This window comes from Cervus canadensis, chromosome 13 (assembly GCF_019320065.1).
Source record: "Cervus canadensis isolate Bull #8, Minnesota chromosome 13, ASM1932006v1, whole genome shotgun sequence".
Taxonomy (NCBI): domain Eukaryota; kingdom Metazoa; phylum Chordata; class Mammalia; order Artiodactyla; family Cervidae; genus Cervus; species Cervus canadensis.
The window spans coordinates 20,231,966-20,250,623 of record NC_057398.1 but is presented as its reverse complement, the minus strand read 5'-3'; the positions used below and the strand labels follow the sequence as shown (position 1 = coordinate 20,250,623).

Here is an 18,658-nt window from a genome sequence, read left to right as displayed (position 1 = left end):
TTAACTGATGGTTAGGGGGAAGTTGAGAGACTTAAAGTTATTTTAAAACATAGTAATAGCATGGAACTTTCTTGTACTGCAGGCATATAAGAGGCTATGTTGTCAGCCTCTCGGTCATTAGGCTTGTTGTGATTTGGCTTATATCTTACTGGTCAGGATGTCACTGTGAAGAAACGTTTAGTCATGGAAAGAAAATCAGTGTCCAGCATCAAAGATAGTAATAGAGTAAGCACTCCCAATTGGATTTTCATAGGCAGGATTGATTTGTGTGCATTACTGGGTCTGTGTAAAATGGTGTCCTTTTGGCACTAGCTGAATATAAATTTCAGGAAATGTTTTTTCTTCTGTAGATCAGTTGTAATACAGTGAAATTTGCTGTAACTGAGGGGAGGCAGTGGTTGGGCGTCCGCTAATAGCCTGAAAGGAACTAATGAGGATGTGCAGTCCGGAACGATTGATTGAATAGCTGCAGTCCTGTGTGTTGCTTTCTCGCTTGCTCTCTCTGCAAGCTGTAGAGAGGGAGGGGGAAGAGCAAGACACAGGGAGGGAGCGAGAGAAAAAACGCTTTCTCTTAAGTGGAAGTAGCACGGATCCCAGGGGCCAGGAGGCCAGAAATGGAAGTTTAAACTGCATCTGTCTTTTAAAGGGAGAACAGCAGGAATCAAAATGTCAGTCTCCGGAGTCACGATTTACTCCTTATTTTTTAAGATCTGGAAGATAACACAGAATACTTTTTTTAGGATGTGTTTTTTTTTTTTTCCTTGTCCATGTTGAGATTATCTAATGTTGTCTGAGAAGCTGGATTCCTATATGTCTGTCAGTTGAAGTGGAGATGGGAAGCAGTTGTGATAAAGGTATAATATGTATATATCTATCATCTGTGTGTGCGTGTGTATGTGCATATATATATGCATATATATGTATCGCTCTATAAAAAATTTTAATGTAACCTTAATATAGCGTATAGTAATTAAATTGGAGAATACCACATCATCTGCAAAATCTGAAATGCATTAGGTCAGTTTGCACAGATTTAGGATCCCAGAGTAAGATCTTAGTGAGGTCATACTGCCAGAACAAGGAGAAGCTGAGCTATTTTTATATCTGCATAAGCATATATGTTATTTTATCCTAGCAGCAGCTTTTCATCTTCTCATGGACTTTTGGTTGCAGGCTGGTGAATCATCTTATCTGCACAGAACTGAACTTTGACCTTTGTGCAGACACCATCAAATCATGTTCAACACTAGGCTAAATTTGTTCATATGAATATAAAAAATAGTTCATTGGATTCTGTTAACTCTTATATGACTGACATAAAGCAGTAGATTCCTATACTGTGAGATGCAAATACTAAGTGAACTCAGAGATATTAAACATAGCTCAGAGGAAATTACTTCTTATATGTGCATAGATAAAGATACAAACTATCATGCTAAAGCAGATTCTTAACAGTGACCAAGTTTCTTTAATGTTTTGATAATATCTGTTTAGAGATAAAGAGACAAATTATATCTTAGATGTAGAATATAATGTATCTTTAAAGCAAACTGATTTTTTGTGAGAAAAAAAAATCAATAATTTTACAGGTCTGCGAAAGATCCTAAATTTGGATTTTTATCGATGTTTCTTTTTTCTCATCCAGAGGTGCCAGCAGAAAGGTCCCCACGCAGACGGAGTATCTCAGGGACCACTACATCTGAGAAACCCAACTCTATGGATACTGCGAATACCTCACCCTTCAAAGTACCAGTGAGTGCTGCTCTTCTTTAAAAGAGTACTTTTATTCTTTTTAGAGTTAGAGACGGTTGCTAAGAAATCAAAACATTTTGCTCCTCAAGAATCTCTTTATCAAGTTACTAGTTAAAACCTATCATAATTCTATAAAGGTATGGGTAGAATTTTTTTTTTAACTTTAAAGAATGGGGCATACTTTTTTTTTTAACTGATGGAACCTAAGCAGAGAATGATAAGATTCATAAAGTTGCAGAGCAATTTATCAGAGAATTAGACAGCTGTGTATTCTAATCCTAAAACTAGGCCTGTGCTTTGCTCAAGCCATCTTTTAGACACCGAAGTAAATGCTTAAGAAATACCCTGGAAGAAGTATTCCTGGTAAAATTTTCTTTAAACTGACGAGACAGTACTGAGAGTCAGTATTGAATACTAAAGAAGGCTGAGACGGAAAGTCTGTAAGTGAACAGGTCAGCTGACCACCAGTTGCAGCCCTAGTTTCAACCTCTTTGTATAACTTGGAGTAACCAGATTTTAATTTATCTATTTTCTTTGTTGATTGAATAAGAAATATGTTTACTTTCTAATCATTTCATTTTATTAAAATTAATTGTTTTTAAACTGGATAAGAATTACATCTGTGTAGTTGGTCATTATTATGGTTATAACAGAAATCAGTATAAAGTAGAAATAGCCTTTTCTATTGGGGGAAAAAAAAGGATTAAAAAAAAATTCAGCCAAGTTAATATATTGTATTTTTTATTCCAATACAATTTTTTAAAGTTAGGATGACCTTTTAGGTAGAACTGGTATTTTGAGATGTATTAGCTGGCATTTACCTGTAAATTAACCAAAGTGAATGTTTTATTTTGCATTAATCCTGAGAAGCGAGATTTCTCCTTGTTATATATCAGTGCCTTGTAGAGTTTGTGAATATCTATTACTGTGACACCTTTCAAATGTTTACAAATCTTCTCATTTTTAAAGATCACAAGCAAGTGTTGGATTAATAGTCAATCAAATTATGAGAGGAATTATAAAGTACTGGATGTTATACCTTTTATTAAATTTCTTTATTCTAGCAGACATAATTATGTATTTAAAATTGTTTTCATGAATGAAAAAAGTATCTTTTCTCTCCCTTCCCCTTGTTGTTTTCCTGATGAAACCAATTCAAATATAGTGAAACTATCTGTCTATATGCAGTATTTGGTGAAAAGGTTTGAGTTAGAATTTGAAGTTTTCATACCATTGTGCTAGAATAAAATAGTGAATACTTAATTTTTTTTTTTAAATAATATAAAATAGCTAAAGAAGACTTTCCCTCTGCAATGTGGTAACATTGAAATACTTCCTGTATTGAATCTGAAGTCATGGCTGGGTTTTTAAAATTTGAATTAATTAGCAATAACAGTTTTAATTTATATTTAAACAATAAATTAACAGCTAATTTAATGTTGACCTTAATAATAAGACTAATTATTTTTGAGTAAAAGTAATAAACCAATGATGCGTGTACATGAAGATTAGCACCACATACAGACCACTTACCTGGTGAGGGGAATGGCAACCCACTCCAGTATTCTCGCCTAGGAAATCCCATGGTCAGAGGCACATGGTGGGCTACAGTCCATGAGGTCACAGAGCGTCGGACACAACTGAACAACTAACACACACAGAACACTTACTCAGGGCTGGACTTCGGGAGAGTCCTAAACACTGGACAGCCAGGGAATTCCCTCATTTGTTACTCTTTTCACAGTCTCGGCCACCTCATGGATTTGGAAACTCTGAGGCAAAGAATAGGCCTCTGAATAGCAAATTGCAGTCACAAAACCCATGCACTTAAGTAAAATTTAGCGATTCATAAGTCTTCACCTAGACAATTATTTAGAAAAATAACTATCGGAACACACAGATTGCAACTTTTTTTTTAATGGCACAAAATGTTTTTTTAATTAAAAAAAAAAAAAAGGCAGTGAGTAGAAGGAGGAGGCAGAGGAAATGAGAAAACAAAGAGTCATAAAAACAACCTGAATCTATTTAGGATCAAGGCAAATAGCTTTATATACTTATCAGTAGTCCTTAAAGGTCCCTTTGTATTACAGAATGGATGGTGCATAATGTAGTAATCGACATTGATAATAATAGTCCTGAATCATCAGGGAAAAGTGAAACTGTTTATACGAGGCTTTTTTTAAAAAGTGAAAAACTATGTAATATTGTGTGATATATATCCATTGAGAATATTTAAAACCTTAAAGATATGTGAAGCTTTATGAACCTTTTTGTTCAGAAAAATCTGGTTTATGAAGTTCCTCTCTCCTTGATAATGCTGGATAAATAATTTACATCCTTTTAAGAGAAACCAAAATGTGCTGGCTAAATGAGACACTGCAGTACTTCCACAGATGGTGTATTTTTTAAATCTCCATGTGATCCCAGTAGCTAATGTGACTTTACAGCCCTTAAATGTTGTCAGAAGAGTATATCTAGTTTTCAGAACAACACAAAATATTTTTATAATAAATGTCACAAAAGACTTACTGGGAAAGCAGTACAAAAAGGAACCTAACTTTGAGATACTTAACTTTGTTACTTTATATAGTACTTCAAAGATAATTTTTATGTTAACTTTATGAAGGGGCAGGGGTGAGATTTAAGCACATGTACTTGTGGTTCTAAGATTCAGGTGTCTTTGCTGACACATGTCTTTATGGTGAACAGCAGGTACATTAACCATCAGAAGGACCCAAAAAGGAGCTGGTAGTGGACTCTCCAAAAGGACTTTATTCCTCCTAGATCTGTTTTTAGGCTTACTGAGGGAAGGTGAGGCTTCCTTGTGGCTCAGATAGTAAAAAATCTGAAAGTGAAAGAGGGGAGTGGAAAAGCTGGCTTAAAACTTAGCATTAAAAAAAAATGAAGATCATGGCATCTGGTCCTATCACTTCTTGGCAAATAGATGGGGAAACAATGGAAATAGGGACAGACTTTATTTTCTTGGGCTCCAAAATCACTGCAGATGGTGACTGTGGCCATGAAATTAAAAGACACTTGCTCCTTGGAAGAAAAACTATGACAAACGTGGACAGTGTATTAAAAAGCAGAGACATTACTTTACCAACAAAGGTCTAGTCAAAGCAGTGGTTTTTCCAGCAGTCATGTTTGGATGTGAGAGTTGGATCGTAAAGAAAGCTGAGCACCAAAGAATTGATACTTTTGAACTGTGGTGTTGGAGAAGACTGTTAAGAGTTCCTTGGATAGCAAGGAGATCAAACCAGTCAATCCTAAAGGAAATCAGTCCTGAGTATTCATTGGAAGGACTATGATAAAAGCTGAAGCTCCAATACTTTGGCCACCTGATGTGAAGAACTGACTCATTGGAAAAGACCCTGATGCTAGGAAAGATTGAAGACAGGAGGAGAAGTGGACAATAGAGGATGAGATGGCTAGATAGCATCACTGATTCAATGGACATGAGTTTGAGCAAGCTCCAGGAGTTGGTGATGGACAGGGAAGCCTGTCATGCTGCAGTCCATGGGGTCACAAGAGTTGGACACGACTAAGTGACTGAACTGAACTGAAGGCAGATGAAATAGTTTTTAACAAGTCTTGATGGAAATTGTTAACACTGGCACACTGCTTGAATGCTTACTTTGGGCAAAGTATTGGTGATTCACCAACTGATATTGAAGAAATTATTGATACTTTCTTGGCACACTACTTGGTACTGGGGAAACAGAAATGAACAAAACAATTTCCATTCAAGAGAACTTATAGTCTAATAGCAAGAGACAGAAAAATGACCAAATTTGTAAAGAGGTAGTTGAGTATGGTAGCACAGGTTTTTAGCAGTTCACTATGTAAGCTGAGACTTTGTCAAGGAGCCAGTATTTCAGCTGCATTTCAAAGGCTGATTGAAAATAGTTGGAAGGGGGAAGGATAGTATTGCAGGCTGGGGGAATAGCATTTTGGAAAGATGCAGTTCATAAGGTGACTCTCGCTGCCAGGGAATATAGAAAAGTTTCACTGAAACAAGACTTGGAAATTATGTAGGCAAAAATGGCAAGCTAGAAAGTGAAGAGGTAGGTTGGGGCAAGACTATGAGTGGGTTTGTCTGTCAAACTTAATGAAATTTTATTGGCCATTAAAGCATTAAAGATTGGTTTAATTGAAATATTTGTCTTGGTTCAAAAGCTGAACCAAATTATGTAAATACTGTGACGATTTGGTAAATTACTTGACTCTAACCTAAGTGACTCTTCTTGCTACCACTGTCTCAACTCAGGGTGATAGGTGAGTTGGGGCTATCATTCGATAGAAGGCCAGTCAAGCAGCCACCCCTGCCCATCAGCTGACACTCCCTGATGGTTCTAGAGCAGTGGATAGCCTTAGGGAGATCTTCAGAAGCTAGTGGGTAAGAATTGCTTGTGTTGTGCTGACTACTGCTAGGTAAGGCAGAAGGGAGCCAGGGAAGAACCATGGCAGTGAGCCCTTTAAACCTTTGTATATCTCCCTCATTCCCCCAGATTTATATTTTTTAAAAGTTAAAATGGATAACTAGTATATTCATGTATCAGTATATTCCTTACTTTAAGTTTAATCCATCTTTATGCAGGTAGTAGACAGCAGAGTCAATAAGTTTAAATATAAGAGCATAAGAAATGAGAGAGAACTTGTATGGCACTGAACCTATAGCTTAAGGCGAGGTCTTGGCTTTTGGGAATGTTTAAATGTATTTGCCCTTTTATCTAATCATCTAAGTGAAAGTCACTCTGTCATGTCCAGCTCTTTGCGACTCCATGAACTATACAGTCCATGGAATTCTCCAGGCCAGAATACTGGAGTGAGTAGCCTTTCTTTTCTCTGGGGATCTTCCCAACCCAGGTCTCCCACATTGCAAGCAGATTCTTTACCAGTTGAGCCACAAGGGAAGCCCAAGAATACTGGAGTGGGTAGCCTGTCCCTTCTCCAGAAGATCTCCCCAACCCAGGAATTGAACCAGAGTCTCCTACAATGCAGGCGGATTCTTTACCAACTGAGCTATCATGGTAGCTTATCTAATCCTAGGCATAAGAAAAGCAGAGATCTGCAGGGTAGTTTTCTATAAAGAAAGATGAGTGGTGAAGAATTGATGCTTTTGAACTGTGGTGTTGGAGGAGACTCTTGAGAGTTCCTTGGACTGCAAGGAGATCAAACTAGTCCATCCTAAAGGAAATCAGTCCCAAATATTCAATGGGAGGACTGATGCTGAAGCTGAAACTCCAATACTTTGGCTACCTGATGCGAAGAGCTAACTCATTTGAAAAGACCCTGATGCTGGGAAAGGTTGAAGGCAGGAGAAAAAGGGGATGACAGAGGATGAGATGGTTGGATGGCATCACCGACTCAATGGACATGAGTTTGAGTAAACTCCAGGAGTTGGTGATGGACAGGGAGCCCTGGTGTGCTGTAGTCCATGGGGTCGCAAAGAGTTGGACACGACTGAGCGACTGAACTGAACTGCAGGATAGTTTTTCTGTTCTTCCCCCACACTCATTCCATATCTCTTCACCTTAATTCCAATTGCAGTTATTTGTTTGTAAGTCTCTGTCCCTCATTAGACAATAAATTATCTTTTCTACTTATCTTTGTAGCTACCACAATGCCCAGCAACAAATAATTGTTGAGTGGATAAAAGGTATATGGATTATCTAAGAACTGAGTCAAGTGATTATGTTTCACACATACTCTCTTGATATTACAGATTATGTCTCTTGTCACATGGATTACTAAAGCATTTAATAGCCACTGAGAGATCATTTTAAAGGAGTGCACCTGTGCAAAATAGTTACTTTTTTTTTCTCTTCAACAAAGAGATCTTAATTTATGTTTGAAATTCAGGGCTGTGGTATTTTATCTATATAGTGTTTATTGTTCCTACTTCCGTTGAAAAGTGAAACTAAATAGGATTCTTTACTTAATGATTTATCTCTGTGGATATTTCTTTGAGCCATTTAGATATCATACATATGTATAAGCTCACAATGTTTTTGCAGATCTGAGTTTTCACTATTAGATTCTTCAAAAACAATTTTAGTCATTCAAATAGTTTTTATCTCTTTTTAAAGATCCCATTTTTCATTTTTTCTTTAACATCATGCTAGACTTTTTGCCTTTGTCCTATTTATGTTTTCCTATAAATAAAATATCCATTGTATGTCTTATATATTGCTAAAACTACATTTAAATGATATCACAAGACTGATTGGGAAGAAATAGGTAAACCAATAAAAGTTATCCAGGTTCTTAAATTTAATTCAGAAAGGGAATAGGCTAACATATTGTAATTGTATATATTTATTTCACATTGCCTGAGTTTTTGGAACAGGCTGCTTTCTTTAATATTCTATTTATAAAATGACTATTGATATTTATGATTTCTGTATCACTTCTCCTTAGACGATGCCATCAGTTTAGCTTTGGCTAAAAGAAAGCGGCTGTGTTCAGGGCCAGATCTCCTCTCAGAGTTCTCATTTCCATAACACAATGGTCTGAGTTGGCCTTCCCTGTGAATGTAACACAATGCAGTTGCAGCTGCTTCATTTGTGTTAGCTTTGAGCTTGGCTCTGAAAGAATTCAGGCACTGAAATATATGCCAAGACAGCCAGAAAGCAAAGTTGAACTAAAGGAGTAGCGGACTATTCCTGTGTAACCCTCCTTGTGTTCCCGTCACAGTGACACCTGAGCGTTCCCAGTCAGATATACCAGATACAAAAGACTGTCAAAAGATAAAAGCTTTTCGTAGTTTTTAGAAGAAAGTAAAGCTTTAGAGGAGTAAATGTAGACTAAGTTATATTCTTGTTAAAAAAAAAATGTTATATCTTTTAAATATTGTGTGATTATCAGATTCAGTATTAGCCATTGTTCTGAACAGAATACTCAATCAGGTCTTTGTTTTTCCAAGGTAAACAAAGAGAGAGAAAGCTTCATGCCCACTTAATAAAGACCAGAAAGTGTTCATTGCCTAAACAAATCATCTAAGGAACTTCAAAAAATACTACTGCCAGAGCTCCACCTCAGACCAGTTAAGTGACACTCTCTGGACCCGAACCTAGTCTTTTGTATTTTTAAAAACCTTTCCAGGTGATTCTAACATGAATCCAAGCTTGAGAACTATTTGCCTAGATGATTGGTTAAAGTATTAGGATCCCGTCTTAGTAGTGTATTCCCTGTGAACATCCGTGCCTCCTTCTGTCCCTTCAAGTCACCATTAAAAAACTAGCAATGATAGTTTCGCAGTGGCCAGCTGTCACTCATAAACAGGTTGTCTGGGTATTAGTTGCCGCTAAGTGTTTACCATAGTCGGTCCAGATGACCAGTCTGATTTTACAAAATGCCTGTTTTATTGTGGCTGAGTAACCTCTGATCAGCCTAAGAAGCTCAGTGGTAGCGGTAAAATATTCAATTTGAGTTCATGGCACCCGAGCTACAGTACTGTTTCAATTCTTGTGTTCTCATTGCTGTTGTTTCCAGGAAACTTAAAATTCTTTCCTCTGCTGTTTAAAGATTCTTTATTAATCTTTCTTCCTTCTCATTCCTGACCATCTACATGAATCTAAAATCCAGGATCATCCTGCAGTGATACCTTTTTGTTCACATATGTATGAATATATATTGATAATATAGGTCTATCAAAATATTACTACCACAGGTAAAAATAATGTAGTAAACATAGGGATGTCAGAAAAGAAAAATTATAGTCTGAAGATATTAAATATTAAGTACACCTTCAAATTATTTTGTAATCAGAACAGCTATGATTTTTAAATCTTTCAATGATAAATACCCTAGGATATAAAAATTGGAGGGGAAAAAAGGGTTAAGGTTAGATATGACCCCTTAAGAAGGCTAGAGAGCAAATAGCAAATACCTGGAGGAAAAGGGAGCAGAAATGGCATGGAATATTGCCAAGAGCCTCAACTTGAAAGAATCGAAGAATGAGGGAAACCTTTCTCAATCTATGCTTATTCCTAGAAATACGTTTGCAGTGGTGCTAACTAGTGGAGATTTCAACTTATCCTGCACAGGAAAAGATGGCTGTTTAAGATAAGAGGATAGGATGAACTCAGTTATAGTTCATTCTTATGGATAGTGTACTACTATAAAGCCGTCTCCTCAAAGCCAAGATATTTTTCTTCTGTTTCAATGGGCTTCCCTGGTGGCTCAGTGGTAAAGAACCTGCCTGCCAATGCAGGAGACACAGGTTCTGTCCCTGAGTAGGGAAGATCTCCTGGAGAAGGAAATGGCAATCCACTCCAGTATCCTTGCCTGGGAAATCCCATGGACAGAAGGAGCCTGGCAGGCTACAATCCACAGGGTTGCAAAAGAGTCGGATATGACTTAGCAACTAAACAACAAGAGGCTTAACTCTTCATATCACAACTAGAGATAAGTATTTTGAAGGGCCAATACCCAGTTAGGGGAGCATGTAGTTAGCCACTAAGTATAACTGATAGCAGATGATTTCTCCTTTCAAAGATGTTAGAAAGTTAGAAATATGTAAAGGGAACCTTGCCAACTTCTCAATTTACTAGGGTTAGCTGTACATAAAGATATTTTCACCCTTCTTAGCTATACCTATAGTCAACAAGGTTCAAGCATTGCTTGACAATGTAGTTGTAGTTGTCAAGCATTGCTTGACAACTATTGTAAACAATAGTATCCCTGAGGTGCCTTCCTACCATTAGACCATTTAATTTTATAACCAATGCCAGTACCATTCCACTGGATCCTTAAAGTTTTTATTTGTTTTATATTAAACATCTGTGATTTTTCAATTTATCATTTATTTTTTAAATTAAAATCTAGTTTATGTACAATATTATGTTCTTTTCAGGTGTACTACATAGTGATTTGACATTTGCATTTGGTGAAATGATCCCCATGATAAGTCTAGTACCCATCTCTCCCCATACAAAGTTATTATAATATTATTCATCATATTCCTTATGCTGTATATTAATCCCCTTGGTTTATTTATTTTATAACTGGAGGTTTGTTCCTCTTAGTCCCCTTCCTATTTTTCTGTCTCTTCTCTGGCAACCACGATTTTGTTCTCTGTATCTATGAGTCCATTTTCATTTTGTTTTAACATTTCACATATAAGTGAGATCATACTGTATTTTTCATTCTCTCTCTGACTTTATTTCACTTAGCATAATACCCTCTAGTTTCATCTATGTTGTCACAAATGGCAAGTTTTTATCTTTTTAATAGCTGAATAACATTCTTGTGTATGTGCGTAACACACAAACATACATATACATACACATACATACCACATCTTCTTCATCCGTTTATCTATCGACAGAGCCTTAAGTTGTTTCCATATCTTGGCTGTTGTAAGTAATGTTGCACTGAACACTGATGTGTGTATCTTTTCAAATTAGTGTTTTTGTTTCCTTCAGGTATATACTCAGAAGTGGAATTGGTGGATCTTATGGTAGTTCTTGGAGAAGGAAATGGCAACCCACTCCAGTGTTCTTGCCTGGAGAATCCCATGGACGGAGGAGCCTGGTGGGCTGCCGTCTGTGGGGTCGCACAGAGTCGGACAGGACTGAAGCGGCTTAGCATAGCATGGTAGTTCCACTGTTAATTTTTTGAGGAGCCTCTAAACTCTTCTCCATAGTGGTTGTATCAATTTACATTCCCACCAACAGTGTATAAAGGTTCCCATGTCTCCTTGTCACCACTTCTTATTTGTTGTCTTTTGCATTTTTCAAAGGAGGGTAATTGCTTTACAGTCTGCTATTGATTTCTGCCATGCAACAGTGTGAATCAGCCATAAGTATTCATATATCCCCTCTCTTTTGAACCTCCCTCCCACCCACCCGTCATCCCACCCCTTTAGGTTGTCACGGAGCACCAGGTTAAGCTCCCTGTGTTACACGGCCACTTTCCACCAGCTGTCTGTTTTATACACGGTGATGTGTGTGTTTCAGTGCTACCCTCTCACTTCCCTCCACGCTCTGCTTCCCCCGCTGTGTCCACAAGTCTGTTCTTTGTGTTTGCGTCTCTACTCCTGCCCTGCAAATAGGTTCATCAGTACCATTTTCTAGATTCCATATGTATGTGTTATATACAGTATTTCTTTTTCTGACTTACTTCGCTCTGTATAATAGGTTCTAAGTTCATCCACCTCACTACAACTAACTCAAATCTGTTTCTTTTTATGACTGAGTAATATTTCATTTTATATATGTACCACAACTTCTTTATCCATTCATCTGTCTATGGACATCTGGGTTGCTTCCATGTCCTGACTATTGTAAATAATGCTGCAGTGAATGTTGGGGTACATGTGTCTTTTTGAATTTTGATTTTCTCAGGGTATATGCCCAGAGAGGGATTGCTAGGTCATATGGTAGTTTTAGTCCTAATCTTTAAAAGAATCTCCATTTTGTTCTCCATAGTGGCTATATCAATTTACATTCCCACTCCACTGTTCCCTTTTCTCCAAGAGAGTCCCCTTTTCTCCACATTCTTTCCGGCATTTATTGTATGTAGATTTTTTTGACAATGGTCGTTCTGAGGTGTGAGATGATACCTCATTATGGTTTTGATTTGCATTTCTCTAATAATGAGTGATGTTGAGCATTTTTTCATGTGTTTATTGGCCATCTGTATGTCTTCTTTGGAGAGATGTCTATTTAAGTCTTCTGCCCATTTTTGATTGGGTTGTTTGTTTTTCTGATATTGAGCTATGTGAGCTGCTTATATGTTTTGGAGACTAATCCTTTGTCAGTTGCTTCATTTGCAGTTATTTTCTCCCATTCTGAGGGTTGTCTTTTCATCTTGTTTATAGTGTCCTTTGCTGTGCAAAAGCTTTAAAGTTTAATTTTGTCCATTTGTTCATTTTTGTTTTTATTTCCATTACTCTAGGGTGTGTCCAAGAGGATCTTGCCACAATTCAAAGAGTGTCCTGCCTGTGTTTTTCTGTTAAGAGTTTTTATATTTTCTTCCATTTGGCCTTGCATTTAGGCCTTTAATCCATTTTTAATTTGTTTTTGTTAATGGTGTTAGGAAGTGTTCAGTTAGGAGGCTGTCCAGTTTTTCCAGCAACATTTATTGAAGAGGCTGTCTTTTCTCTGTTATATATTCTTGCCTTCTTTGTCAAAGATACGGTGCCCACAGGTGTATGAGTTTATCTCTGGGCCTTCTGTCTTGTTCCATTGATCTATATCTCTGTTTTGATTACCATACCATCTTGATTACTGTAGCTTTGTAGTATAGTGTGATGTCAGAAAGGTTGATTCCTCCAGCTCTGTTTTTCTTTCTCAAGATTGTTTTGGCTATTCAGGATCTTTTGTGTTTCCATACAAATCATAAAAATTTTTTGTTCTAGTTTTTGAAGTCCTAGACATGGCAGTCAGAGAAGAAAAAGAAGAGGAATCCAGATTGGAAATGAAGAAATAAAACTCACTCTTCTCAGATGACATGATACTGTGCATAAAAAACCCTAAAGATACCATCAGAAAGTTACTAGAGTTAATCAGTGAATTTAGTAAAGTTGCAGGATCAATACACCGTAGTCCCTTGCATTCCTGTACACTAACAACAAAAAATCAGAAAGAGAAATTAATGAAACAATCCCATTCACCATTGCAACAAAAAGAATAAAATAGTCAGGAATAAACCTACCTAAGGAGACAAATGACAAACTATAAGACACCGATGAAAGAAATCAAAGATGGCACAAACAGATGGAGAGATATATCATGTTCTTGGATCAGAAAAATTAGTTATGAAAATTACTTACTACCCAAAGCAGTCTACAGATTCAGTCCAATCCTAATCAGATTTGTTGTCTTTTTGATGATAGCCATTCTGACAGGTGTGAGGTGGTATCTCATTTTGCAGATACCAGGTGGTTTTGATTTGCATTTCTCTGTTGAGTAGTGATGCTGAGCATCATTTCATGTGTTTGTTGGCCATCTATATGGTTTTTTTTTTTAATATTGCTTCAGGTCCTTTACCCATTTATTAATCAGCTTGTTTGGTTTTTTGATGACGAGTTGTGTAACTTATTTGTATATTTTGGATACTAAGCCCTTGTTGGATTTATTGTTTGCGAACATTTTATTCTATTCAGTATGCTTTCTTTTTTGATTTGTTGATGGTTTCCTTCACTGTGCAAATGTTGATGTGGTCCTATTTCTTTATTTTTGCTATTATTTCCTTTGCCTGAGGAGACAGTTCCAAAAATTATTTGGTAAGATTGATGACAAAGAGCATACTGCCTATATTTTCTTCTAGCAGTTTTATGGTTTTGAGGCCTTGCATTTGGGTCTTTAATCTGTCTTGAATTTATTTTTGTATATGGTGTGAGAACATAGTCTGGTTTGATTCCTTTGTATATAGCACTCTGGTTTTCCCATTTATTGAAAAGACTCTCTCTTCCTTATTGTATATTCTTTCCTTCTTTGTCATAGATTAATTGATCACATAAGTACAGATTTATTTCTGGGTTCTGCATTCTGTTCCATTGATCTGGGTTTCTGTTTTTATGCCAGTACCGTTCTGTTTTGATTAGTATAGTTTTGTTGTATAGTCTGAAGTCAGGATATGTGATTTGGCTCTGCTCCTTTTTCTCAAGATTATTTTGGCTATTCAGGGTCTTTCATGTTTCTGTGCAAATTTTAAAGTTATTTGTTCTAGGTTTGTAAAAAATGCCCTTAATATTTTGATAGTGAAATTTGCTCAGTCATGTCTGACTCTTTGTGACCCCGTGGACTGTACAGTATTTTGATAGGGATTGCATCAAATATGTAGATTGCCTTGGGTAGTATGGTCATTTTAAGAATATTAATTTTTCCCATCCATGCACATGGTATATCTTTTCATCTGTTTATGTCACTTAAATTTGTTTCATCTATATCTTATAGTTTTCAGAGTACAGATTTTTATCTTCTTAGATAGGTTTATTCTTAAGTATTTTATTCTTTTTGATGCAATTGTAAATGGGATTGTTTCCTTAATTTTTTTTTCTAATAGTTTGTTGTTAGTGTATAAAAGTGCAACAGATTTCTGTATGTTAATTTTGTGTCATTCAACTTTACTGAATTAATTAATGAGCTCTAGTAGTTTTGTGGCAGTCTTTAAGATTTTCTATGTATAGTATCAGGGCTTTCTCAGTGATAAAGAATCCACCTGCAGTGCAGTAGACACAGGGACATGGGTTCAATCTTTGGGTTAGGAAGATGCCCTGGAAGGCGAAATGGCAACCTACTCCAGTAATCTTGCCCCGAAAATCCCACTGATAAGAGGAGCCTGGTAGACTAAAGTCCATGGGGTCACAAGAGTCAGACACGACTGAGCAACTAAATAACAGCAACATGCATAGTATCATGTCATCTGCCGGCAGTGATGATTTTACTTCTTCCTTTCCAGTCTGGACTCCTTTTGTTTCTTTCTCTATAGGACTTTTTCTATAGTCACTTCTATGTGAGTAGGACTTCCAATGCTATGTTGAATTAAAGTGGCAGGAGTGAACATCCTTGTCTTGTTCCTGGTCTTACAGGAAATGATTTCAGCTTTTCACTGTTGAGTATGATATAAGTTGTAGGCTTATCATATATGACCTTTATTATGTTGAAGTATGTTGCCACTGTGCCCACTTTCTGGAGAGTTTTTATCATAAATGGATGTTGAATTTTGTCAAAAGTTTATTCTGCTTCTGAGATAATCATATGATTTTTATTCTTCAGTTTGTTAATGTGATATAACATTCATTGATTTGCAGATATTGAAAAATTCTTGTGACACTGGGATAAATCCCCCGTAATCATGATGTATAATTTTTTAATGGATTGTTGGATTTGGTTTTTGGTTGCTAATATTTTGTTGAGGGTGTTTGCATCTGTGTTATCAATGATCTTGGCTTGTGTGTTTTTGTCTTTGTTTTGTTTTGTTTTTACGTATTTCTCTTGGTTTGTTATCAGAGTGAGGCTGACTTCATAGAATGAGTTTGGAAGTGTTCTTTCCTCTCCAGTTTTTTGGAGTAGTTTGAGGAGGATAGGTGTTAACCCTTCTTTAAATGTTTAGTAGAATTCACTCTTGAAGGCTGGACTTTTGTTTAGTGGTCGTTTTAAAAATTACTGATTCAGGGAAGCCCCCGGCATTTCAGTTAGGAATCAGCACTTTCACTGCTTGGGGCCCTGGTTCAATCCCTGGCTGAGGGATTGATCGCACAAGATCTCGAGATCACAGGATCTCACAAACTACACAGCATGGCCATAAGTAAATAAGTAGTAATAGGTCTGTTAGTATTTTCTGTTTCTCCCTGGTTCAGTGTTGGGAGAGTATACATTTCCAGGAGTTTGTCCATTTCTTCTAGATTGTCCACTTTATTGGCATATTGTTCCTCCTAGTAGTCTGTGATGGTCCTTTGTCTTTCTGTGCTGTCAGCTGTAACTTCTCTTTTTTCACTTTTGATGTTACTGATTTGAGCCATCTCTCTCTTTTATTTTTTTTTATTTTTTTATTTTTTGAGTCTGGTTAAGTTTATCAGTTTTATTTATTTCAAAGAACCAGCTCTTAGTTTCATTGATTATTTTATTATTGTGTTTTTAATCTCTATTTCATTTATTTCCTTTCTGATTTTTATGATTTCTTTACTTCTCAATTTCAGTTTTGTTGGTTCTTCTTTTTCAGATTCCTTTAAGTGTAAGGTTAGATTGTTTATTTGAGATTTTTCTTGTTTCCTGAGGTAGACGTGTATCTCTCCAAACCTCTTAGAACTGCTTTTTCTTTGTCCCTTAGGTTTTAGATCCCTGTGTTTTCATTTATCTTTTTTCTCCAGGTAGTCTTTTAAATTTTTTATTTCTTCAGTGACCTACTGATTGTTTACTAGCATGCTGTTTTTATTATTCTTTTCTTTCCCCCCTAGTGGTTGATTTCTAGTCTCATACCTTTGTGGTTGGAAAAGATACTTGATGTGTTTTCTGTCTTCTTAAATTTATTGAGAATTGTTCTGTGGTCTAACATGTAATCTGTCCTGGAGAATGTTATATATGCACCTGAAAAGAACATGCATTCTGCTATTTTGGATGAAATGTTCTCATTATGTAACTATTAATCTGTATCATCTAATGTGTCATTTAGGCCAATGTTTCCTTACTGATTTTCTGTCTAAATAATCTGTCATTGATGTAAATGGGGTGTTAAAGTCCTTTACTATTATTGCCTTGCTGTCAGTTTCTCCTTTTTTGTTTGTTATTATTTGCGTTATGTATGCAAGTGCTCCTTTGTTGAATACACATGTCCTTATAATTGCCATAACTTCTTGTTAGATAGATCTATCATTATGTAATGTCCTTCTCTGTCTCTTGTTACAGTCTTTCTTTTAAAGTCTATTTTGCCTCATATAAGTATTTCTACCCCAGCTTTCTTTTCATTTCCATTTGCATGGAATATTCTTTTAGCTTTTGCTAGTGCTGAGATCTTCATATTAGAGGGGTGTTTTTATGACTTTTTATAGCAGTGTGATTAATGATCCACAAATCAGGAGATAGAAAATGACATTGTTCTAGATAATCTTCTTCTAAACAGTCTTCTTTTAGTATTTCCTAACATTTAGTTCCAGTGCCCCATGGTAGTTTAAATTCAGCTGGCTCCAAACTATACCCACTTGTGTTTTTCCCAAAAACTCTTTTCCTTCTGAGCTTCTAACTTTGTAGTACTACACATTTCTTCAGTTCCCAGAGCCAAAAACCTATGAGACACCCAGCTTCTTGAGCATGAGATCAGTGCAGAGTATAGGGCCTGAACAGAAGAAGGCCGTGTTCGTGGAGTTTAATGTTCAGTGGTTGCCATCTCAAGTTCTTAATGGTTCATTTTTGGATTTGTGTTTTGTAAATGAAGTCCAATGGAATAATGGAGCACATGCAGGGGCTTGAAACCAAGGAATGGTTCCACCTCCTCCTGCCTCTCTGGGGTGGATTCTGAGTTCCCCACTTTCCTATCCCCTGAATCCCAGCCACCCTTCCTCACCCTCTGCTTCACTGAGACACGGCTATCACTCTCTGACCCTAGAGAAGCTTGTGCACAAGCATGAGAAAGATAGGGATTAGGCTGCACACTCTTGGCGGGGCTGTCCTTGCCCCCACCTGTCATCTTCACTGGTGTCTGGCTGGTGGCCAGAGGCCACAGCTCAGTTGAGGCAAGCCTCTTGTTCATCCTTACTTCCAGGATCCTAGTGAGTTGTAGTGGCAGCCATGGGAAGAAGCCTGGCTCAACTTCCCTGCCCTGGGCCAGGCACATGGGTTTGGTGGCTGGGGAAGGGCAACCTGGTAGCCAGTGGGTCACCCACACACTAAACTGTGATCTAGGGCCCCAGGTGACTCTGAAGTCTGAGGGTCTGAGGGAGCATGACATTAAATAGCAAATTAAAAATACCATAGCAAATGGAGAGAGAGAGAGACTGCTGGGAAATGTTTTTATTTTATCATCTTTAATGACACTGTTTTCCTACTTTTTGAACAAGGGCCCTAATATTTTTTCACTAAACCCCTCAGAGTATGTAGCTGGTCCTATATAATAAACTAAAGATTTTAACTCATCTCCTGGCCTCCAGTTCCTCCTTCATCCACTTAAGCTTTCACAGTGTTGCCAGACTGGTCTCTTTAAGATTTAAACTTGGTCATTACTTAACTCTCACTTGCTTAAAGTGTTTTAGTAGTTCTCTTTGGTCCCATGCCCATGTTGTTGTTGTTTAGTCACTAAGTTGTATCTGAATCTCTGTGACTGTAAGTTGCCAGGCTCTTCTGTCCATGGGATTTCCCAGGCAAGAATACAGGAGTGGGGTGCTATTTCCTTCTCAGGGAATCTTCCCGACCTAGGGATCAAACCCACATCTCCTGCACTGGCAGGCAGATTCTTTACC

At 37.0% G+C, this 18,658-nt stretch overlaps 1 protein-coding gene across 5 annotated transcripts in view; it reads left to right on the top strand.

Annotated features, from left to right (window-relative positions):
* RASAL2 (RAS protein activator like 2) overlaps positions 1 to 18,658 on the top strand; it is a 396,573-nt gene that overhangs the window by 296,872 nt on the left and 81,043 nt on the right. For all 5 annotated transcript variants that reach the window (XM_043484891.1, XM_043484890.1, XM_043484887.1 and 2 more), the window contains one exon: positions 1,646 to 1,752. In XM_043484891.1, the coding sequence (XP_043340826.1) occupies positions 1,646 to 1,752 (107 nt within the window). The remainder of the gene's footprint in view (positions 1 to 1,645; positions 1,753 to 18,658) is intronic.